The sequence below is a fragment of the Hippocampus zosterae genome, chromosome 9, assembly GCF_025434085.1.
Source record: "Hippocampus zosterae strain Florida chromosome 9, ASM2543408v3, whole genome shotgun sequence".
NCBI classification, from domain to species: Eukaryota; Metazoa; Chordata; class Actinopteri; order Syngnathiformes; family Syngnathidae; genus Hippocampus; species Hippocampus zosterae.
The window spans coordinates 18,550,101-18,574,724 of record NC_067459.1 but is presented as its reverse complement, the minus strand read 5'-3'; the positions used below and the strand labels follow the sequence as shown (position 1 = coordinate 18,574,724).

The window sequence follows — 24,624 nt, the reverse complement described above, 5'->3', positions numbered from 1 at the left end:
TAATTTATTGAGTGTTGATTTTATTGTTCGACGCTACAACCATTTGAACAAGCAGCATTTTAAATTGCCGTCAAAATAAGGCCTACCCTCCGCTAACAAATAAAGGTGTAATTGATGTGGAGTCAGCCCTCGCCCCCGGCCCGACGTTTTGTTTGATGCTTCACTGGAAAGATTGTGACATTGGAATCTGACTGAATTTTTTTGTGGACCTCCTGTGAGATTGGAAATAAATGTAAAATGAATGAAAAATGTTTTTCTCTTTCACTGCGCACATGCACACAATGCCCAGTGGCCTTAGCAAGTGTGTGTGTGTGTGTGTGTGTGTGTGTTTGATTTAGTTTGGGGAGCGAGTGTTAAGGTGAGGGAACTCATATTTCTCTTGAGAGAGATTGATGTGATCTGTTCACAAGTGTCATTGTTTGCGGATGATTTGAGAGAACAGCCCGCTGTCTGCGCACGCGTGTGTGTCAACAGCGGAGCACGAGCATCAAGCAAAGAAATTGCTCTATTATTTTAGCGACTGCAACAAATCAGTGGTTTCACCTTTATCCCTCTCACTTGCTGGAGCGCACACGGACGAGGGAGCGGCTGCTCGTTCGTGCACTGCATAAGCCCGCCCGGAGTGACTAGACCCTTTCACATCCACAAATAAAGGAATGAAGGGCAATAAACTGTGTATACTTTAGTCACGAATACACTTGAGCCGTCCTTTCATGCTATTCAGGCAAACCATCACTGAGGGGAAACATGGTCACACGCTACTGAATATAGGAGAAAATGTTAGTATTGCCGGAATGTTTACTTCGTGCGATTTGAAATCTTGTCATAAATGGCCGCCGCTGTTAAATATTTCCTTGAGTGTCAATTTGAATGTGAAATAGTACAATGGCCCTGCCGAAGTGAAGCATATCTTAAAGGTCCTGTAGCGTGCTTGGCGATCAAATTTCTTAAGCCATCGGAATTATTTCAGAGGCTATTTTTCTAACCCAATAGTTAGACGCACACTACTACGAAAAAAGTACATTATGTGTTCAATGTTCTTATGGCATGTGGTGTACAGACAATGCCCAACACCTCCTTCCTCATGAGAACTTTGAAACAGTAATTCATCCCTTTGTCACATCCCGGCTGGATTACGGTCATGCATTTTACTTTGGAGTCAGCCAATCCTCCATTAAGCGTCTCCAGTTGGTCCATAATGCTGCTGCTCGCCTCTTGACTGGTACTCATAAGAGGGAGCACATACCTCCTACTCTGGCATCCCTTCACTGGATTTTTTGAAGTTTTGAAGTTCTTTTTAAGAGATGTTTTCAAATCTTGAAATGGCCTGGCTCCACCTTGCCAATCTGAGCTCCTCCACCCCTATACACCTGCCCGACACCTTAGGTCTGCTGACCAGACATTATTCGAGGTACCAAAAACTACATTCGGTATTTGGATTCTTTGACTATTGACTCAGCATGACTCAGAATTGATCTTATTTGCTCCATGTACAGCACTTTGTATACAGCGATGGTTGCTTTAAAGTGCTCTATAAATTCAGTTGAGTTGAGTGGAGAGCACAGCAACCCACATAGAATATCTCCATCCGAAACCAGAAAGCCGAACTCTGTATTGACCGCACGCGAGGATCTGCGTTTGTACCTATTTCACAAGTTTATTACTTGTGATTGTCAACTTTTTTTGGAGCAGATCGGGGAAGAAAAATCCTTCTGAAATCACACCACACCTCAGGATAATCGCTCTGGATAATCGTTCTGGGAACTCCAACAATAAGGCCTGTGCTGACTATGATCTACTTTTACTCAATATTACTTTTCTCAGTGAATCCAACGACAGTTGTTGGATTTCTTCTCCTTCGAATGCAACGGCGTCAGCAATTTTGTCAACTTGCGCTCGATGACACTTTGTGACATCCCTGTCTTATGATGGATTTCTTTCGAAACGAGTAAGCTTCTTACTGAAAGTTTGAAGAAACGTCAGATGAGGTTTGGAACCCAGCAGCTCTGAAAGAAACCAACGGAAACTAAAAGCAAATGCGCCTGCAATCAATACTATCTACACTGTGCGATAGATACCATTGATATGTCAGGCTTCAAACTGCACTGCAGAGGGAGCTACACTGAGTCGGGCGGACTCCGCCTGCACAAGCGCATTCTCGCTATTAGACGAGCGATGAACTGTTTTATGTACCGTAGATGAGCCTCGCAGGTAGTAGCTTAGCGGACCGCTTTGCGGCCGGGAAGCAGAAAACATATGGCGTCACATTTGTTCCTCAGCAAATCAAGTAGGCCGCGGCCCATTCAAATGAGACAGATGTTTGCTTATTGGCACGACGCTGCGCACCGTTTAGATGTTTCAAGTGAAGCGAAAATGATGGGTGACTCCGGTGCGGGTTGACCGTTTTGCGTCAAATGATGGATCTTCGCATTTGGATATGTTGCGCCGATAATCGCAAGGATGGACATGGATCTGATTAATCACAATGCTTGTATCATCAGAAATGAGATGACGAATGACATGTGAGGTCAGCGCACCTCGCCAGGCCTAAGGTCAGGAAGCTTGTTTTGTATGTTGTTGGAAAATTTCAGCTGCAAAGTGCCGTTTCTTGTGTTTTAAAGCGGTGAGCTTCTTTTTAGACTCCAGTGACAAAAGTGACACCAGTCAGGTGCATGTAACGGGACTTCCCGGGTCTATTTCTTTTTGTTGTTAATTTGCTTGTTGAGCAAGCAAGCAGTTGAGAGTGTAAGAAGTCTGAAATCACACGCACTATTTTACAGCTTGACTCTGGATCCACTTTCTATTGACCTGTACATGATATTTTAAAGGGGAAAATATCAATTTTAACTAGCAATTCCACAACATATTGTGTTTGACCTTTGAGCAAACAGAAAACTTCAATTTTCTTTTTTTTGGGTGAGTTGTTGACATACATTTCATCACAACATGAGAATATTTTCAGCAGTTTTAAGTGCCTTCATACTTGGCAGTAAATCAAAAATCCTCCCAAAAAGTGTTTTGGGGGTTTTTTGTCATCGTGTTTTGTTGCTTTGCATGCACTATGCTGCATACACATGCATTTATCCTGAAATTCCTTTTCAATCTCATTGATGGGGAATAAACAAAAAAAAATGAAATGACATTGGGGAGCACGGAAATAATTGACTTTACACGTGGATCTTTTTTTTTTTTTTTTAAGATGTTGGATTTTGTTTATTTCTGCTCCTTTTCATACCTACTAACAAAGGGAAAGCAGTTATCTTGGTTTCTGATTATATCACAGCTTATTGTGCGTGATCACAGCGTGTGGTCTCTGTGGCACAAACCCCCCCACCCTCAACTGGATGAGACGGAACCATATAAAAGCTTCATTAACTCACAACAATTAATACATTCATTTCACAAATCAGTAATCAAGGCTGGTGATAAGACGCCGGCTAGCACAATGCGGCGCACATCACCTTGGCTGAATTGACTTCAGAATGCATTCACACAGGAAAAGTGCACTGGTTTGTATTTCACGCCAGCCTTCTTCTCCTGCCTGGGATCATTTGAATTAACTAACCGTCTTACGAGCTTATCTCTCTCATGTCATTTAACACCATAACAAATAAAGAGCACAGAAACCATTTAGATATAATACAAACCTTGTAAATCAAAAAATGGTGCTGTTCATAGCCTGTTAAGAAAATACAGTGTTTGACTTCTTGTCATCCCTCCTCCATCCCAAAAGTTGGGGCAGGGGGAGTGCGCATTCATTTAAGCTGCATATTTATTGATTTATTATAATCGCAAACATCGGCCATTGAGCCAATGTTTGAAAGGCGGGCGGGCATGCTGTAGCCTATCCTAGCTGTCTTTGGGCAGTTGGTGGGGCACACCCTAAACTAGTTGCCAGCCAATCGCAGGGCACACAGAGACGAACAACCATCCACGCTCACACTCACACCTAAGGACAATTTAGAGTGTTCCATTAACCTGCGATGCAAGTTTTTGGAAAGTACCAGAGTACCCGAAGAAAACCCACGCAGGCACGGGGAGAACATGCAAGCTCCACACAGGAAAGCCGGAGCCGGAATCGAACCCTGCAACTTGCACTGTGAGGCGGACCTGCTAAACACTGAACACTGTGCCGCTCAGGGCCCTAATCATGATCAGGATTTTTCACAATGTAGCCCAAAAATATTGCAAACCACATTACTTCCTCATAACTGTTATAGCAGGGGTCACCAAACTTTTTGAGAGTGAGAGCTACTTCATGTGTCCTGATTGTGTGAAGGGCTACCAAATTGATACGCGTCTGAAATAACATTTGTACAAATTACATTTAATAATATTAGAACATTAGCTAGCTAGATATACAGTATACTGTAGCTAGCTAGTTAGATAGCTAAATAGGTAGCTATAGAATCTATAATACTGCCCATGTTTGCATTTTTAAATCATAATTTCTACGAGCAAATCACAATCCTAGCACTGGCGGGCTACTGGTGTGGTCCTCACGGGCTACCTGGTGCTCGCGGGCACCACGTTGGAGACCCCTGTGTTATAGGAATGCTGTAAGATGTCAAACTATAGCTACTGGGTTGCATTCCTGATCAGAAAAAAAGAAAAACTGGTGAATGTTGTGCTTGGTTCAGTTCTGTAAATTCAAGTTGGCGCCGTTGACTTCATGACACTGGATGGTCTGCAAGACAAAATTTGTCACGCACTGTATGTTTAAAAAAAACAAACAAACAAGCTCTCCGCAATCCAATCCGGTCTTCTTTTGAGAATTTTCACCACTACTTTCGAGACCGCAGTTTTCCTACTTCAGTCATGGAAAATACAGCTTTTAAAAATGCAAGTCAAGTTTTAAACTAATGTTGACGGTAAAGAAATATTCGACCTTCGGCAACTCAATGTAAAATATATGTGAGAACAGCCGCGGTATGTCAAAACTCTTTACCCGTTCTGCGCTAGGAAGGTCAAACATTCGAGCGAAGTGGCAAAGTGCAAATCCTGCTTAAAGTTGAAGGAGAACGTTATCCATTTGATTGCGCCAGCAACTTCATTTCAGTCGTGGCAAGAGAGCATTTCTTGTCAGAATTTTCAAAGAATAATGTCATTTTTAGTCATGTCTTCATAAAGTGTGTTTACAATTCTTCATTAGGGTTGATGGGGCTCACTTGGTGGAGAAATGTTGGTACTTTGTTCTTTTTTCCAGAAGCGTCACGATAATGAGAAGCGTCAGGTTCCATCAAGCAGAAGAGGCCCGGTCCACATTACAGATGCATACATCACTGCCCTCATTTCAATGTAATAACACCTGTCACGCCTGATGAGGGCCGCCCATGATGGCTTCGTCCCAGACCCACGTGTGCCCTCTCACATCACACCTGCATGCACACAATTATCAAATCAACAAAACACATGTATCGTGCGACATGAGAAACTCCGAAGAGAAATGATCTCCAATCTGCATCTGTACACACATACACACACACACACACACTATATGTGAGTTTTTGCTTCGCTTCCGAGGTACAATATATTTTGAAGTAATCATGATGCTATCCTCAGACAATAAAATTGCCCCAAAGTTGAGCGTGGAATGTGTGCGTGAATGGTCGTTTGTCCCTGCAATTTCGTGGCATCGTGTGCCCCGCCCCCAAAGTAAGCTGGGAGAAGGACGAACACTGTAGAATATGTACGTATGGAAAACGACTCACTTCCATAAACTGTCAGCTAACCTTTTAAAATCCTAACCAACAAGTGTCAAAACATATTTACAATTGTACGATGAAACCGAATAAAACTAAAGTAAAGTAAAACCTACTCACGCTTTTAGGTAGACTGGCAGACAGATTGGAGCTATTTACATTACCGTGCTTTATAAAACTCATTTGTGCAAATCAGAGATGATTCATTCTCTTGCTCATACTTAACTGAGTATCCTTTCACTATGTTGTAATGAGTAATATTTCTGTTCGACTGTATGATTGTCATCACTTATGGTCATGACTGGCACCATTCTGTGCTGACTAAAAGAAAAAAACCAACAACACCCAAACCAGTAAGAAATAGCCAAACACAATTGTGCTGCTCATCCTTCAGATCACTAGTGGCAAACTCAAGGCCCGGGGGCTAGATCTGGCCCGCCACATCATTTTATGTGGCCTGCAAGTAACAATATAGAAACATTTACTTAATTTTACTGTCTGCCCACCCAGGGAAGACGTAACCCCAAAGAGGCTTGTGACAAAAATGAGTTTGACACCCCTGCTTTAGATGCTCACTGGGCTGGAGTCCCACAAGGTGCCTTTGGTGAAACTCCAAATTGTGCCACTTTTGGGGAGTTTGAAACCGAGAGTGTTCCAAAGGTTCCACTGAATTACAAGTAACCTTTTTTTTTTGTACTTCAGACTTTTTAACAGTTGAGCCATGCACTAGAATCTGAATTTTTACTGCACACATCTTTAATCAGCAGCCTTTACAATGGTCATAATGCTCATAAATGTAAGAAAACAATCAGAATGTGTGATTTCAAATGTCATTTATTTTCTTGTCGTCATTGTGTAGAGGTATTGAATACCTTTAACAGTGTCAGTAAACTGTGGAAGGAAAAAATGTCCCACATGGTTTGAAATCACCCAACAAATCAAATATTTCCAAGAATTAACTTCATTATGAAGAGATCGAATCGTTGCGGAGGTCAACAAGCGGAGAAAGAAACAAAGTGAGCAGGTCCGCTAATGGACTTCATACTGGGGCCCGCAAATTCACAACAGTCAGGCACTGCTAGCTGCTGTCACCAACTTTTAACGTTTAAACCAGAAATCGCGTGTAAAAAAAAAAAAAAAGTCTTCCTCGCACACGAGAAACCGACAAAATATGTTGCAGTGCGCACAGCGGCGATAGGCAGTCTTAATAGGCATACGAGCCCACTTACACACACGCAGAGCAGGAGCAGTAGAACAAGGCATTACCATAAATTCATTAGAGTGGTCGGGCAGCATTTATAAACATGTAGAGATGTTGTTTACAATGTGTGACTGGATGGATTTACACAAGTACACAGACTAGTGAGGAAAACGCTCCAATATATACACACTGACGGAGGAGGAGGGACCCACAGTTAGAGCACATCGCTGCGCAAAAAGTCCCTGAGTGGCATGTTTTACACAGCGAAATAAACATTCAATAAAATAAACAGCACTCCAGTGAGTCGGGCGGGGGCCGCCGTGCGCAAACACAACCGCTGTTGTGTGTGCGCACGGGCCGCTCGCAGGTGTCGACGCTCCGACGCTTTCTCATGATGCTCCAATAATGGCATTTAGATGAGGGTTTTCTGACATCACCCACGGCTGTGTATTCTTGGTTGGGTCTGGGCCCCAGAAAATAAACAAGCATGGTTAGGGTCAGGGGAAAAGAAAAAAAAAAAAAGAAAAAAGGCTCAGGCCTGGTTGCCAGGGTTGCAATAATAACAGGAGCGAAAAACAAAATCAGGCTGCTGTTCTGGACTGTTAAAACACGCAACAGAAAAAGCAGGTTGAGTTGGTTGAAGACAGGACACAAGCAGTGCCCATGCGAGTTGATCTCATTGTGGTCAGTAACTTTTTGAGGCGGAAAACATAAACAGGCTCCACATTTAACTAACGGCAGACGTGAACACGCCCCTGTGAAAATAACAGCTTATACTTGCTTGAAATAATAATGACACCACAGTAAATCACAACTATTTTTGGGTGGGCGGGGGGGGGGGGGCGACCTATAACCTAATTTGTCCGTTTTTTTCTAGCCAGTTGAGCTGGAGCCTATTTCCCAGCTAACTTTCGATGTGTCGTGTACTCTGGCCTGGTCAACAGCCAATCACAGGGCACATATAGACAAACAACCTTCACACCAAAAGATTTACAGATATTTCTTCTGACAATTGAACCACCAAGACAGTCCCCAAAAGTGTCGCCGAGCTCGACCTTCGTACAAGTCGTCGGCTATCTTTCAGCGGGCTAATAGTGTGGCTAACACGTTGCAGAGCTATTAAATTAGTCATCATTTCCTCCGTGGCGGCGAACAAGCTACTCATCTGACAAGAATTGTTGTAACTCAGGGATAGCCAGGAAAAGGAAAGAGAAGCTATGCTATTTGCTATGCTAATTGCTAAACTAACCTAAAATTGACATACATCGTTTAACGCCGGAATTAAATTCTTAGGTGATCAAGTACACTTTTCACAGAGGTCTTGCTGGAATTACATGACAGCAGAGAGTATCCAATTTTGAATAGAAAAACAGCAGGCAAGCATCTGGAGAAAAAATTTGACAAAATCATGTTTAACAGAATTGTAATTGAATTATAACTCAGTATGTCAAACAAAATTGGCCTGTAAGAATAAAAGTCTATTAATATTGCTTATTTCTAATAGCACTAATGTTAATTGCTAGTTTTCACAAAACAGTCTGGGATTTTGTTTTTTACTTTTGTAGTCAACACAATAAATGTTATCAAAATGACATGACAGTAGTTTATCTATGTTTAAATCACTTTTGGTTTTGAGACAGCACAACCTCTTTTGAAATACTCATTTTAAAATGAAAAAGTTTGAAATTGCCGCGCTGAAACTGTTTTGAGAATACACACAGTGTTGTTTTAACAAATAAATTCAAAATATTGTCTTCTTTTTTTAAATAAAACTTTTGCTTCGGGTCCCTGGGATTAACCTGCGAAAAAATATGCTTCTGAAATTTGCTCCTCAAATGAAGTCATTGAATCATAACACTGCCCCGCAAAGACAAAAAAGTTATTTCGAGCCTTGGCAGTACAAGCTTCCCTTCGAGAAGGAGATGGGATTTAAATACAACCATTGGATTTGAATTACTGGTGGCCTTGACATTAAGCATATGAGGCTAAAGAGAGGACGTGCACAAAAGGTGACATGGCTGTTGATACAAAAGAAAGGCAAAGAGATTCGGAGACGAGAGGATGAATTTATTGCTCCTCGGAGAAGTGTATCTGGGAGGAGGAGGAAGAGAGGTGAGGGCAATCAGACAGGTTGGACGGGGAGAGCACACACAGGCGCCTCCTGTTTAATGTCTCGCTGACATTTCTGCTCTCCATCGCCGTCCCGCTCCCGATGGAGACGAATGATCCGAGGGGAAAAGGCAGAGCGGAGAGCGTGCGTTTGGTGGATTCGCACCTCTCTGCCTTGTGCTTCCCTCAAGGTCACAAGTCCCAGACAAGGTCACGGGTCAAGGTTCAAAGCAAGGCCGGCCAATCGGGAGGTGAGCATATCAAGGTGGGATCGGCCCTCGGAAACTCTCTGTGACATTCTCTAATGTGTATGCGCAATTTGTTGTATTTAGTCTTCGCACATCCTGTCATCTCGCATGCGTTCTGCTATGTTAAAGATGCTTTTGAAAACTCATGAATGCTCTTAAGGGCAGTTTAGAGGCTACCTTGTAGCTCGCTGCTTCAGTCCTTGAGTAAAATTCCTTCTGGATTCCGTCACTATTAACCCATGCAACCAGATTCAGTTTGCGTGTGTGTGTGTGTGTGTGCAAAGAGGCTCACGTTCACTGTCACTGCTCTGTATCTGCTGCTGATTTCATTGCGCTAAACGAAACCATCTGCATGTTCATGTGGAATCTCTCTCACACACACACACACACACACACACACACACACACACACAGGCACAGTGACAGCTTCTCCCGCACCATCAATTGACCTCTAAATGCCGGTGTCCATATCAGCAGGTGAAGGATGTTAGCTACCAGCTTCCTCATTGACCCTCAAATTCATCCTGCATATGATCTCAGGCAGCTACTTGGGCCTGTGCAGTGCTGATATTAAATGGATGTTCTCAAGCCATCAAGATATATTTTGTCTGTAAGCAATTTCATTAAAACGGCAAACGGCGCTTTTGACAAAGCAACAGAGATGGAAGGGCATGGGGCCAAAGAACAAGTGGTACATGTGTATTACAAAAAAAAAGAAAAAAAACGACAAACCATCAAGAGTCAAGGATTTCTGTTTGCTGGCATGCTAGTATTTGTCAACAGGCAGCACGGTGGTTAACATAAGTGGTTTTTGGGTTTGAATCCGTGTCAACTCTCGCCATTCTGTAGAGAGTTTGCTCATTTTGCGCAATATATTTTGAATAAAACTTAGTGACTTGGAGTTGAGGGTATAGTAACAAAATGAGTCTATGGTAAGTGATTAAAATTTAAAGCAGTGGCCAATTGATATTAGAACGAATAACAGGACCGAATACTCCCTCCTCTGGTTGATTGGCGTAGACGCTTTTGGGGGGGCGGGGGGGCATCAACGTTATTGATGTGACCCCAGAGAACTTTGTAAACATGTCAAAACCACCAAAACTGTCCAGAGCACAAGAAAAGTTGTTCCTTTTGGTTTGTGCCATTAGGTGGCGCAATAGCAGGTCACTCACATGGTTCGCTGGATAGAACTGGTACGGTCATGAAATGAAGCAAATGGTCCATTTTGTGTTTGAAATTGTGTGACATGTTAGTTTATAAATTAAAGGTAATGTCTGTTCCATGTTTAGGGTTAGTTGTCAACTTAATGTAAATACGTCCAACTTCCAAACTTGAGATTCATTCATGCACGGAAGATTTCGTCTGGATTTTACTCAATGATCACGCAACATTTTTCTTTTGTCTTTTTTTTTTTAGCATTTACTAGTTCACGTTCATTCGTATGTTCATATTTCAGCAGTCACTGACAATGAGGTGCATTGTGTGCATTTGCATTTGAATTTGGGATTTTAAGAAAAATCACAAAAACAACATGAGAAAATATGTTATTTTAAATACCTTTGTAGATAACAAACACAAACAGATTTTCGATTTCTGGAACATCAAGCTCCAAATATAATTGCAGCTCAGCGTGCGAACATCACATGACCAGAGTAAAAGAAAACAGGTGAGCTGTGATTGCTCAATACCAGAGCCCTGAGCAGGCGGCAACAAGTGGCAAAATGGCCGCCACCTGAGATGGCTAAAAACGGGTCGATTTTGCTGCTTACGTCCTATTCCATAAACACAAAATTCATCAGAATGCCATGTTGAGACTAGTTTGACCAGTGTTGTGGCCACGGGTCTGGACTTATCGCCAGCCAATCAAAAGGCACATCTCGACAAACAATCTCAGGTATGGGGCACGTATGTACTTTATCTATGAAGGTGTACAATTTGGTGATGATCCAAATGTTTGGCCTTGTTGGAGGTCTGCATTCCACAGAGTGTCATCCGAGCCGGTTCTGTTTCCCCATCTCATCGAGTCACCATTTGTCCAGAAGCTGCCGTGAGCGACGGAGACAACAGGCAGCACAGGGCCTGAGAACACTTCACTGGCCCGACCGGTACCAAGACAAATAGAGGGGTGATTGCTTCCCTGTGGCCCATCTGGCTTCTCTTAAGGCGAGCGGAGGGGAGAAACAGGGGTGGGCGTTGAATGTGTGCGCACATTTTAAAGGCTGCCACTTTACACGGCGTAGTTCAAACACGCGGCTGACTCGCCGACCAATTACAGCCAATCGCCGCTGTCGGCCCGGCTGCTTTCGCCCGTCAATAAAAAACATTTTGTTTAGGCCCGCTCAGGCCTCGCTTGGACGGCCGCCCGGCGGCGCAGTGGAATAAAGATCAGCGTGATCCAACAGAGGAAACCAAGGGGTGAGTTTAGTTACTGAGGAGGGCGAAGGGGAGGGGGCCAAGGGGGAGGGGCCGGAGGGGGGCACAGTCTGACCCTGTGAGCAAGACTGGGTGTGGAGACACAGGTAAGGATGTTTTCCATAGCGTGGGCGTATTGCTTTCCTATAGCACGGCAGTTATTTTAAGTGTTTGGACGAGGTCCCGGGTGAAACCTTGAGGCCGCCACCTCGGAGCTAAAAACCAAGCACTCAGGACCGCAGATTTATTTCAGCTCCAGTGGATCAGACAGGAAGTCCACTGCTTCACACTGAGGGGCAAGCTCGGGTCAAATCAGGGCCCTGCTCCATGACTGCTCGCTAGCCGCGTCTCCCTCTGCTGGGCTACCAGTGAACCACACCACATACGTAAGAAGTCAAATGTATCCAAAAACAGCATGGGATGTTTTATTATAATTCCTATTTCACCCCCAAACAAACATGCCTCTCACTTCCTGTGTCTCTGCTCACCGTCTTCTCTTTCTTTCAAGCCTTAATAGTAAACAGAAATGCTGCGGGTAAGGGAGCAGTCCAAACAGCGGGGAAATAATAACTTAGTTGTCGCCACAGATACACACTTTTATTACTGCCAAAGTACAATGGTGCGTCTGGCTTCTGTTAAGCGTAGCCTCGCATCACGGTTATGTTTGCAATAAATCACCAGAAAATGAATGTACGTCCGTTTAGATCAACATACCCAAAGGGATGCGCTTTTAAATGTGGACGGGCCTTGCGTTGCATCATGGAAATGGATGGACTGAGCAACACGCTGCTCAAAGAGTTAAGATTTCAGTGTGAGTCAGTTGTTGTTGTGAATGTGCAAGAGTGTGGATGGGCTGAGGAATGCCCCTCCCATTTAGAGAGCAGGGGGCCCGGGCCGGGGGCTTCACAGAGGGGCCCGCGCGTTAGTGTGTGTGTGAGAGAGAGAGAGATAGAAAAAGAGAGAGCGAGAGAGGGAGCAAGAGCTTAGCAAGGGGCCCACAATGTTTTGTTCTGTTCCACATCAATAGGACATCAAGCCGGGTTTGGGCCTGACAGCACCCGGATTAGAGATTTTCTACCACACTCGCTCGACCCCTCCCCCTGCACGCGCGCACGCAAACACACAAACACACACACACACTTGCAACCTTGCAAACACACATGCAAAGAATGGCCTAAAACGCATAACCTTAATTTGAGTGCTAAATTGTAATTTGCAGGTGGCTACAAGCGGAGCACAGCTCTTCTTAATAACATCGGGTGTGCATGCGCCTGCGTGTGCGTTACTTAATAAAGACATTTACGATTAGAATCTTTCATCTGAGCTTTTTCTTTTCCCAACACTTGCTTAATCATTCTCGTTTACATGTCTAATAATTAAGCTATAGCAGACTGCATCAATATTGGATGGAGAAAATGGTCGCTGCACTACAATGACATAATTTTTTTTTAAATAAAAAGGAAGACAAGATTTATGGCTGCAAAAAAATAGTGGCCGGCCAGTCTAATTATATAATTCAAATACCGGTAAGTCAATTACCATGAAGCAATTTTGGTGATTAGACACTTAAAATTGTAAATGTAATGTAGGCTTTGCTAGAAATTGGGGGGTGGGGGGGCACTACTCCCCTCTATTGAGGACTAGAATTGATATTTTTACCTTCTCATGTTGTGAAACAACTAAATCAGTGGTCCTTAACCTGGGTTCGATCGAACCCCAGGGGTTGGGTGAATCGGTCTCAGGGTTTCGACGGAGTCTCGGCCAAGGAGGGTAAGACACACCCGACTAAACATGTCAATTAGTTATGACACACCTGCTTGGCCATCACTGGCTGCAGATGCTCACATTACATTGCTTGTCCAATCAGTGCTGTGGGAAATTTAATTCGCTCAGAAATTAAAATGTGACTGTCGTGATCGTACGTTGTACAATTAAAAAAAAAAAGATACTCATCTCTTGAAATGTAATTTCCTTTTTTCTTTAATATCTTGAATTTGTAAAAAAAATATATACTGCATATTTATTTTTCAATAATGAAGGGTTCAGTTTACAGAATGTGCAGATTAACCGATTGGGTTCGGTACCACTAAGAAGGTTAAGAACCATTGAACTAAATATATTTCCTTGTATGACGCCGTGCAAAAAAACTTTTAAAAAACACATCGTTAAATCAATACCATAGTTTTTTTAAAAGTGACAATGTATTGACGATGCTTTGGAAGATGGAGAAATGAGAGAAAAATATGTTTAGGCCAGATTACCCGAAAATTTATTTGTTTATAGCCATTATATCAATGCACACAATTTTAAATTATTTGTTAAAATTGAAAATAATCTCCGAGGGGAAAATATTTATATTGACATTAATTTAAACGGTCTGCTGGTTTAACGTGAATTCAGTATTTTGCAAAGCGGGTGTCGGCGCTTGTTGATACACACAGCAGTGTTTGCATTTGGAGTAACTTATTGGGGCTTTAAAATGGAGGACGGCATGCATGCAACAGTTCATACCTCGACTGGACCTTCAGCTGACAACAAGTACCTTTGATGCCGACTACTGTTGGCCTGTGAAGTTCCCACTGAACCAATCCCCTCCTCCCTCATCCGACGGTCTGGGCTTTTGGGAACACATCCATGTCGGCTCCCTCTGGCTCCCCCATGACTTAATTAGAGCTCTCTGATTCTCCACATTAGTTTACTGTATAGGAACAACTTTTATCCCTTGCTGTAATCAGCTTGCCCACAAGAACAGAACACAATAAAAAAAAAAACGAAGAAAAAAAGAGGCTTGTTTGAAGTTTTCTTTTGTGTGATCTTGAACACTTGAGCAACAAAAGCCCATTGCAGCTGGTCTCACAGTGGAGTGCTGCGTATGGACGAGTAGGCACGGAACCGGCACCCTGCAACACCTGCACGATTCGGTTGGCACGACACCCTACTTACTCGCCTTTCATCCAAAGTATTCATATTGCGCATGATAATCATTTGGATACATTATTTAAAACGTGTCTCCCTGATGAAGTGTTTCCCTAAAGGGAATGAATCCAGTCGTTTATTCCATTTGCCCTCTTCACCCATTGTAAAAAGATTTTTGTGATGAATTCTTGAGGTGTCATTAATATGCATAATCAGGCAATGGCAGACATTAGCCCTTTTAGGTCTATTATCGGGAGATGGCCATGACAGACTGCCTAGTTTTATGAACCTCCTTGTGTTTCTTCTATGAAATATTCTCTTCTTTATGATGGTCAAGGTGACCTCCAATTTGATGTCCATCTATTTCTATCTGCCAATGAAGAAGGAGTTCAGAATTACACGTTTAATGTGAATAATGACAAAAAAACGTAGTACTAAAGTATCATGATACTTACATGGCCTTTAACAAACAAGAAGTTTGTGTAATATATTGATTTAAAAAAAACACAAACACATACATTTGTAATGTACCAAACACAAGCAATCAATATATCACACTCATTTAAATCTTGTGACGTGGCAGTTGTTGTATGTACGGTTTTTAAAACAGCGATTTTATTATTTTTACACGGAGGTTTATAATCTGGAAGTCCTTCTACTCATGCAAGGCCTCTGCTTGTGTATATTCATGGTACCACTCTGCCATCTAGCGTCAGAGTTTTCGCCATTTATTTATTTTTATTTTTTATTTTTTTGTTGAAACAATTTGGACGTTTGCATATCTCGGGCAGTTCTGATTATTAGTGCCTTTCACGCCCCCGCGAAAAGACACTCAACGTAAATAAAATGGTTATTATGTAAATCATACATGTCCAGCTCCGAGCCTGGAGGGCCACTGTCCTGCCTGTTTTCCAGCTGCTCTCTGGGCTGCAACACACCTGATTCAGATGATCAGCTCATCAGCCAGCTCTGAAGCAGCATTAGAACGATCCTGATGATTTGAATCAGGTGTGTTGCTCCTGGGAGAGCTGGAAAACAGGAAGGACAGCGGCCCTCCAGGACCAACTTTGGACACCCCTGATGTAAATCTTTTATCAAAGAATATGGTCTTCTTGCATTTCATCAAAATGCCTCTAAAGCAGAGGTGCCCAACCTTTTTTTGACCAAAGATCTACTTTTCGATCAACCAACCTGCCGCAATCGACCAGTTACCGCACGAGCGCGTACACGCACGCACCTACGCACGGATTCCCTGATGAACAACAGACATAACGGGCCCTAAGATGAACAAAATAGAAAAGGAAGACACAAAAGTTTGTAAAAAACAAATGACTGCCTACCTTAGTAGAGGCCTGACGCGGAAGCATCGGACGCACTTTTGCAGCGATTAAACGATCGTAGCTCACGTGTGCCGTGTTAAAATGCTTCTCCCGGCACTCCGGATTCCCATTCTTTGCCAGTGTCCTCAGTGAAGTGTACACGAAACAAACTCTGGATGAGAACAATAATAACAGTACAATATATAGCGCCATAGCTCTAATTGCAAACTACAATTCCAGATTGCTGACCGCTAACAACTTCCGGCGATGCAGGTGACGTATGACCGTGTGTTAAAGGCGACCTTTTTTTTCTTTTAAATACTTTGTTTTTTTCGTTTGTTTGTTTTTGTTGCAGTCGTAATTTTGTCTCAGATGTCCTTTTAAATAATGACACGATAAACGGTCATTGGTTGGATTTAAAGTCTCTCTGAATAATTGATCGGTAAAATATTTTTTTTCTCCAATTTTGCATTCCATCCGGTTTCAAAAACAGTTCTGATTAATGGGCGGCCCGGTAGTCCATTGGTTAGCACGTCGGCTTCACAGTGCAGAGACCGGCCTCCCTGTGTGGAGTTTGCATGTTCTCCCCAGGCCTACGTGGGTTTCTCCAGTTACTCCGGTTTCCTCCCACATTCAAAAAAAACATGCCTGACAGGCTGATTGAACACTCTAAATTGTCCCTAGGTGTGAGTGTGAGCGTGGATGGTTGTAGATGAATGAATGAATGAATGAATGAACTGATTAATGCACAATCTGAATGTGACGTCACTCTTAAAGGAGACAATTTTTTTATATTAACCTGTACATCCTACTAATAAATCAGAACCTCGGTTGGCCAAATTATGACGAAGCTAAACTACTTTTATGAAAAAAAAGAACATTATGTATGTAATTTGTGTTTCATCCACAAGAGGGCGGCAGAGCATTGAGCAAACCATCAGAGTCCTCAAGACACCGGTGTCAAACTGAAAGACCTCGGGACACATTCGCACTGCCAACTCCCCCCCCCCCCTTCCTTTTTTTTTTAAATAAGGGCACCACAATTTTTCTTTCACTTTACTACAGTTTTTTTAGTCTACTATTTTAAACCACGCAGATGTAGTTAAAAAAGGGAGTCATATCTTTCCATAATTTTAAATTCATAAAATACACATTACATTCCAATAGTATTTTTGTTAAATAAAAACGTTTATTATTAATTCAACAAGGATACAAAACAACAATCAATTTTCCAAATTACCAACGCAGTTTCAGTGCAATTACAAAATATACAATTTCAGCAGGGCAATTAATTAAAAGTTAATTCACTTCATAAACATTTAAATATTTTTTAACCATCATGTGACCATTGTCCAAGCCAGAGGAAGTCATAAGTGATACCTTATTGTGGTAAAATTATACACCCCAACCCCCAGGGTAAGAAACCCCTGGAAAAAAAAAAATCACAAATGAAATATAAAATACATTAAATGCACATAACAAACCAATTAATTTGTAAACAAAGACTGTAAACAAAAAGGAAGCATGTGGTTTTAAGTATTCAAGTGGGTGACTACATTGATAATATTTGTTCTGCGGACTGTCAGTCATAAGGATGAGCTTGCCTTGCCCCATTGCACACGCACAAACAAAGATGCACAACTGCATAGCAATAATCTTGTTTTTCTGCAAACAGAGGACACAAAGGATGCCGAGCCGACATTCACATTTTAGCATTGTCTCAAAGAGGACGTCATAAATGGAAGTCCAATGACACTGGTCAAACTACAGCATACTATGCTGAGCATAGAGCCACTGAGCCCAAAGGGTTCACTCAGGTATACCCATTATTAAATCAGATTATGCCCAATAGAATACAGAAACATCCAAACAAAACACTGCAATGGTTGTATGATTCAGAAATGGAGGGCTTGTCAATACTTGAGTCTAGCTGAAGATTGGCTAGCTGCTACATCACCCGTCAATGGTGGAGCGTTTTAATATTTCAACACATTCACATTTCTTTGGTGATAAATTCTTTCTACATGCGTGTTGTTAAAATAAGATACATGAGGCACACCGACTTTATCTTTTTTTTCATAAAGAGGGTTTTACTGGTTTCATATATTAATATTACAATTGTCAACTTTTTAAACATTACAAATGTTCACGTTACATAAAACAAATCCTGTCAAAGTTCCTAAAATGGTGGCAGTTTGACAATGGAATAGATTGCTTTCCTCAATATTTCCTACGAGAACACGTGTTCTGATATTCAGCTTCCTGGCATTTGACCATTAAGACTCCACAGCATCACGACGGAAAGCCGCAGTTCAATATTTCAGTTCTTTTTTTTTTTTTAGAAATTGTCCACGCTCGAAGTGCTACATTACAAAAACAAAACAAAGAGCAATTCTCAGGCCTCTTTCAAATGTGCTAAATAAATAGTTCAGTCAATGTCACAGCATCACATATCCAGTAATATTTGTGGCATATATGCTTCAACATATCGATGCATCACACACTCTACAAGATCACTTTGTGTAGCCCGTGTATCATTGGCCCTTTAAATTGACTGTGCAACACCCCCCCGCCTCAACCCCATTCAAGACACACACTGGTTCAGTCGCAGTGCCACACTTTACTGTTGATTTTCATTTTACTTGATTTGACGTCATCATAACAGAAAGCCATGCTTAATGTAAGCATGGTATAAAATTTGATGAGCCGTTGAAATTGTTTATAAGAGTGTGCCTTTCGCTCGACAGGAGAGGCTGGTGGTGATGATTGCAATTTACATAGCATGAGCATGTGCTTAAAGGGCAGAACAGCTGAGTAACAACATATATTTTCTGAGTGGAGGTGATATGAAAGGCAAGGCCAAGGTTTTAAGAGTAAACGATATTGAATTAGTCCGTGACTTTCTGCGGCGGACTCTATTGTGCATTTCACGTCGTGTTGCTTATTACTGTCACCCGCAGGATGCAAGTGGAACTGTACTCATTACAGGCGATTAACAGTTGAAGTTCAATGGCATTTTTTCAAAAAAGGTGGAGTGTGAGTTTTACATTGCTCGAGCACATCCACTATGCTGTTTTCCAGGGAGTCAACCTTTGGAGTGTGCCACCCCTCTGGCCCAACTAATCCCTGCGTGTCAGAGCAGGTGTTCCACCAGCTGTCCAGGGGCAAAGCACCTGCCGTGACATGCTGACTGGGCGTGGCTTCAAGACTACCTTGGCCTCATTTGAGCCAAAACAAAGCAGCACCTTTTAGTCCGATGTGATTCAGAGTTAAATGACACTCTAAGGTCCCCCATATCTCCCACTCATCCAGTTCCATCTCAACGCTGTCAGCTGCTGCAAGCGTCTCCGGGTCTCTCGTGTCCATTTTTACCTGATACACTCCTCCTCTGACGGGCTTTCTGGTTCCTCATTTTCACTGTCATCTAGTTCAGGCAGATCTCCCCACAGGAGCAGATTAAGACCTGCGCACAGGGAGGAGTTGGCACCTTTTACAAATCAGTTTCCGAGGTCGGGCAACTTCTGATCCACAGCTATAGCAAAAGTACTTTCTGCTGAAGTAGAACTACAGATACTTGTGTAAAATATACTCTAGTAAAAGTACTGACTCAACTTCTAAAGTAAAACTGTACAAGTCAGCTATACTCTAAATACACAAAAACAGTATAGATCCATCCATCCACTTTCCGAACCGCTTAATCCTCACTAGGGTCGCGGGGGGTGCTGGAGCCTATCCCAGCCGTCTTCGGGCAGTAGGCGAGGGACACCCTGAATCAGTTGCCAGCCAATCGCAGGGCACACAGAGACTAACAACCATCCACGCTCACATTCACACCTAGGGAAAATTTAGAGCGTCCAATCAACCTGCCATGCATGTTTTTGGAACGTGGGAGCACCCGGAGAAAACCCACGCAGGCCCGAGGAGAAGGTGCAAACTCCACACAGGGAGGCCGGAGCTGGAATCGAACCCGGTACCTCTGCACTGTGAAGCCGAAGTGCTAACCACTGGACTACCGGGCCGCCCACAGTATAGATCATGTTGAGGAATTTATTCTTTACAGTGACTTCATCGCATCCAAACACTCACACAAAAAAATTATCAAGCTGACATACTGTTACTGTAGGGGAAACAATTTTGGAATTGTGTGGTTGTGTTCCACATGCACTTTCAAAGGTTTGGAGGATGAAGCCAGAGTATGTCACAGTGCAGATTGCAAAAACGCCTCAAAGGACAAACTTGGAACCAAAACTGTTATCATCGGGCTTGGGGAAGGCATTTTATCACAAACATGTTGAAAAGGTTGGCTTGACTTGTCACTATCAAAAGCCCATGACACAGTTTACCAGTTTACCTTTTGCCACCCGGAAGTATAGTGGATGTGTGGTGTCATGGTGAAAAAGGCAATTATGGGAAGGGGAGGGGAGATGGGTGCATGCAAATATGCAAAACATACAGTATTTCCTCCAATCAGAGAGAAACCTTTTTTTTCAAAACAAAAAAGTAGTCAATAGCCAATAATCTTTTCGCTCTAGTTTTTTTTTTTTTTAACAAAACCTTGCCTGACATATTAGTAAAACACCTGCACACCGAAAAAAAAAGTATACGTCCTTTAGCAAAATGAGGATATCACAACGCTTCCATCGAGGTTACACTGTTGAAACAGACCTGTTGCATCCAATCTGTTGAGAGTGGAAACGGCGTCACTGTTGAACATCCAGAAGTGTCCGTTATTACAGGAGAGCAGGCAGGGCTTACAGGGGGCCACAACATGATAGCCTACTACGTTACCACTGTGGCGGAAAACAAAGCAGAGGCATGAGTCGGCACTTTACAATGAACACAACTGAAAAGTGCTAACTCCGCTATCGGCTGTGGAACAACAGATGTTTGTTTTTGACCTGGACTTGACAACAACAGAGGAATGGCACAGAAACGGAAACACCACATGCTTTGTCATTTAACATCACAACGTTGGAATTATAATGTCATAGTTCAAATTTGTTTGATTATGGAATCAAGAGGATTAAATGGATCATGTCTTTTTGGGTTACAAAACAAGAACATGTTTAAAATGAATAAAACTAAATCTTTCTAACACTAATTATTTTAGTTCATTTTGAACCGTAAAACACTTGTTGTACATGTTACAACAAGTGTTGTAACATGTTAACATGTGTTAAGATTAAAATATAAATAGGGTGACTATGTATAAACTCATAAATTGAAGTATGGTTTCCGTGTATACACCAAAGGCATTGGCGTTTACTTGCTATACTTCTAAATTGCCATAGGAATGTTATTTTGAATATAAATACATTGAATTAAACAATTTAAATAGATCTCAAGAGCAAACTTTTAAATCAAGTATGCCCACTATTGTATTTTACTTTGTAAAATGAACACTTGTAATTACTTGTGTAGAACTGCTGCGTTGCACTATTTTGATTACCGTATAAATTCTTGACGGACAAAACATTACAAACACCTCTCCGTGTGATGCAATGTGATTATATGGCAGTGCAAACTACATGTCAGACCAGAAATTTCCCTCATGAAGTGGGTATCAAATGTTTTTATTTTGAAATAAAACTGATCAAATTTAGTACTTGCTTTCTCTGTTGTATATTACAGTACTATGCTATCATTTAAATAAAAGCTGTATGATGCGACTCGTGTGAGGATAATGCGGTTCGGAAAATTAATGAATGAAAGAATGAATGAATGCACAAATCGCTTTACCTACCACTTGAGACATGCAATATCTCTCAGTTTGCACTTGCAGCTTTCAGTCGAGTAGCAGCTGGCCACAAAGTCAACAGTTCTGTGCGTTTCATGTAAACAAAACATGGTTGATAGGTCGGGCACGCAGAAAACATTTCAGACAACACTTTATCAATCACACTCATTCTTACAGTGGAAATCAATGTCATGGAAGCCACGTCTTAACAACAGCGTCTGTCAACAAAAGCGGGCAGCGGTGCTAACTTCACTGGCACTTACCGATTTGGAGGTATATCAGTCGAAAACAGCTGAACCTCGGTGTCTGCAAGAAGCACGGCTTTCATGCCTCTCGTACAAAGCACGCTGTCACAAAAGATGCAATTCACCTGGGCGACACACTTGTTTTTGAAATTGGCGTTGGACGTCGACATGGTCGTCCTGCTTTGGTGTTGCGAACTCTGGCGTTGGCGTTTCACGCCGCCTTGATAGTGCAATTACAGCAGAAAGAAGAATTCACAGTGACGTTACCAATTTCTTTGCGCTTACGAATGACGGGAGTGCCTTTAACATTCAATTTCGAGGCGACGGTGAGCCTCTCTCGTCTAGCAACCGCAGCTAATGTTAGCGTTCCTGATACACTACAAAACTCGCGGGGGAATCGGTATCTTCACGTTTCACGAAGAGGCCGGTCGGATAAATTTCGAAAATACACAGAAAAACGGCGAGTAAAACGATTGTTTAAACGAACAATTGCGCGTCCATACAGCTGTAGATGTAAGCTAACCGAATAGCCGTCAATGTTTACAACTTCCTGGTATTTTAAACCACTTCCTGAAACAATCTTTGAAAAGAATCCAGGGTTGGATCTGATTGGACGTACGCCAAAGTGACACACACGATTGGTCAGGAATATCACCAAATCCAAGTTTAATTGGATATACGTTCCACCTGGTCGGGGATCGTTTTCAATTGTCTCCGAGGCTGGTTGGTTTAACTTCACGTCATTTGGACTGTCAGAGCCAATCGCAGTTGTAATAAACCGTTGCTCGTGTCCTGTAAAATTAGGCGGGGCTGGCTGCGTGTCAGAGTGAAAAGTTTTTCCCTGACCGGAAATATAAAATAGTAACTGCGTATTTGTTGACGCTTTTTGCACTACAGTTGTCAGTTAAATCGTTATCAAAGTTCATACTAAGTAATAGCAAAATAAGATATATGTGTATATTAGTTGTCGCGTGGAAACCTTAGTGACTACTTCCGGTTGTGGCAAGCTGTCAGAAACTGTCGATTTTAGTTTGAATGTAATAAATGGAAAAAACTATGTAGATGCACATATAATGCTATGTCGTGGGTGTCTGACAGTCGTGAAAAAGTAAACAAAATCCACTTTGCATTGTTTCTTAGGACTATTATCATTCAGCAGCACGTGGCCGTTTAAATTATCATTTAACCAACCATTACGAATTACAAGATTATGAAAGTTAAGAATTCATTTGCGTTTTAAGTGCCCCAACGAGGCATCCTTATGTCCTGCGCAGTGGGGTCGAGGAACAGCCAACCCCTCCACCGGTTCCTCCTCTATCGCATTTCTTCATGGGGGGGTGAGCAGATCACTTCAGGCGGGATCGAAGAAGCAAGCGGACGCTTCTGGAGCGCATACTGACTCGTTATCACCCATCCAAAGGGGGGATAAATCCCCCTTTTGACTTGAAACGCTTTTCACCGCTACCGGTGGTTCGGAGAATGCGCGTGTGAAAATCGTGCAGCAGCAGAATAAGCGTCAAACTCACAATGCGCCCTGAGTGAACGCACGCAGGGAGACAATACGGACCGGCGGACTCACCAAGCGAGGAGCCACATTTTCTCATCTGGAACCGCGCTTTTTTTTCACCCAATTCCTCTTTACCGAGACGCAACGTGGATATTCCCCCGGTCTCGACATCAAACTATTTTTTATTGTCCAATTGAGAGCAAATTCACTTCGCAGCGTGGACAAGTGGTTTGCTCTTCAAACTCCAGCCATGACGTCTCCGGCCAAATTCAGAAAGGACAAGGAGATAGTGGCCGAATATGAAACTCAAGTTAAAGGTAAAACTTTTTTCAGGCTTTTTTTCTGAATTCCCAAGCGATGATGCAACGGTCTTTATTGTCGTGTTGGCCGCATGTTTCGCTGCCACCAATATTGTGTTTGTTGGTGAATTCATTGCCAAGTTCTCCCCATAGTATCTCTTTTTTAAGTGGAATCGTTGTAGCTACTAGGATGCAGCATGTGCTCATGTGGTAGCTCGCATACGAACGAACGCTGAGCGCAAATCGCCAACAAAGACAGAAAGGAGGGGAAAAACGCCCAAGTTGTTGACCACCAGCAGCATGTTTGAGGTGTGAAAGCTTAGACGTTATTTGTCGTATCCGCTATGCACGACAAGCCGAAGCCTTGCTGTTTCGACAGAGAACAGGGCGTTTTCTCTCACTGACTGTCTCCCGCATGTCTGTGCTGCAGGCTGCTGAGCATACCGCCCGAGCATGTGTGGCATTGCAACGAAAACGGCGATTGTTCTTGAACGTCCACAGGGTTGTTGTTTTTTTTTTCATACGATACACTGGAGTGAGTTATGGCCCGATTGGTTGTGTTTGTGGATGCTTCTGTCGTCAGGCAGTCAGACCACACTGGTGGCGATATAGCTTACTGGTCACTTGATTAGGTACACCTGCACCACCATCTGTTGACGTCCAATACGCACACGGTATTAAAAAAAAGTCTGCCTTTTTCCAAGATCCTCTTCACTGACACTGTCATGATGCAAAAAAATGCATTTGCCTGCCATTCTTGTAGTAATACATAATTTACCTAATTTAATAGAAACTTTTTACTGGCAGCCAGTTACCGTGGTGCCCTTTAGACTTGATGATGGATGTAAATAGTTGTACATTTGTGATGTCATAGTGTGTAGATTCACCCTCCATCACAGCCAGTTAATTATGATGGGATTTTTCTGTTC

The 24,624-nt window shown here is 42.5% G+C and overlaps 2 protein-coding genes and 1 long non-coding RNA gene across 4 annotated transcripts in view; 1 reads left to right on the top strand and 2 right to left on the bottom strand.

The window, feature by feature from the left end:
* Positions 1-16,136, bottom strand: part of LOC127608047 (uncharacterized) — a 37,487-nt gene extending 21,351 nt beyond the window's left edge. The window contains exon 1 of the long non-coding RNA XR_007964178.1: positions 15,929-16,136. This is a non-coding gene — a long non-coding RNA (uncharacterized LOC127608047). The remainder of the gene's footprint in view (positions 1-15,928) is intronic.
* A 938-nt stretch (positions 16,137-17,074) lies between these two features.
* Positions 17,075-22,921, bottom strand: fam72a (family with sequence similarity 72 member A). 2 transcript variants are annotated; one of them, XM_052076903.1, is made up of 4 exons: positions 21,908-22,921; positions 21,651-21,728; positions 20,573-20,610; positions 17,075-19,370 (listed from the first exon to the last, which is right to left on the bottom strand). In XM_052076903.1, the coding sequence occupies exons 1-4, from the start codon at positions 22,057-22,059 to the stop codon at positions 19,276-19,278; spliced, it is 363 nt and encodes a 120-aa protein (XP_051932863.1). In that variant the 5' UTR covers positions 22,060-22,921; the 3' UTR covers positions 17,075-19,275. The 2 variants fall into 2 exon arrangements, with proteins under 2 accessions (XP_051932863.1, XP_051932862.1); XM_052076902.1 differs by having other exon boundaries at positions 20,573-20,697; positions 21,908-22,911.
* A 137-nt stretch (positions 22,922-23,058) lies between these two features.
* srgap2 (SLIT-ROBO Rho GTPase activating protein 2) overlaps positions 23,059-24,624 on the top strand; it is a 52,031-nt gene continuing 50,465 nt past the window's right edge. The window contains exon 1 of the mRNA XM_052076851.1: positions 23,059-23,713. Within this exon, the coding sequence (XP_051932811.1) occupies positions 23,647-23,713 (67 nt within the window). The 5' untranslated portion in view covers positions 23,059-23,646. The remainder of the gene's footprint in view (positions 23,714-24,624) is intronic.

Bases quoted from the DNA above. Each gene is read 5' to 3' on its own strand.
- fam72a (XM_052076902.1), bottom strand. From the start codon at position 22,059: ATGTCGACGTCCAACGCCAATTTCAAAAACAAGTGTGTCGCCCAGGTG. The intron at 21,729-21,907 runs GTAAGTGCCAGT...TGAAACGCACAG, and splicing joins ACTGATATACCTCCAAATCG to AACTGTTGACTTTGTGGCCA. The intron at 20,698-21,650 runs GTAGGTAAAGCG...TTTCCGCCACAG, and splicing joins GATATTGCATGTCTCAAGTG to TGGTAACGTAGTAGGCTATC.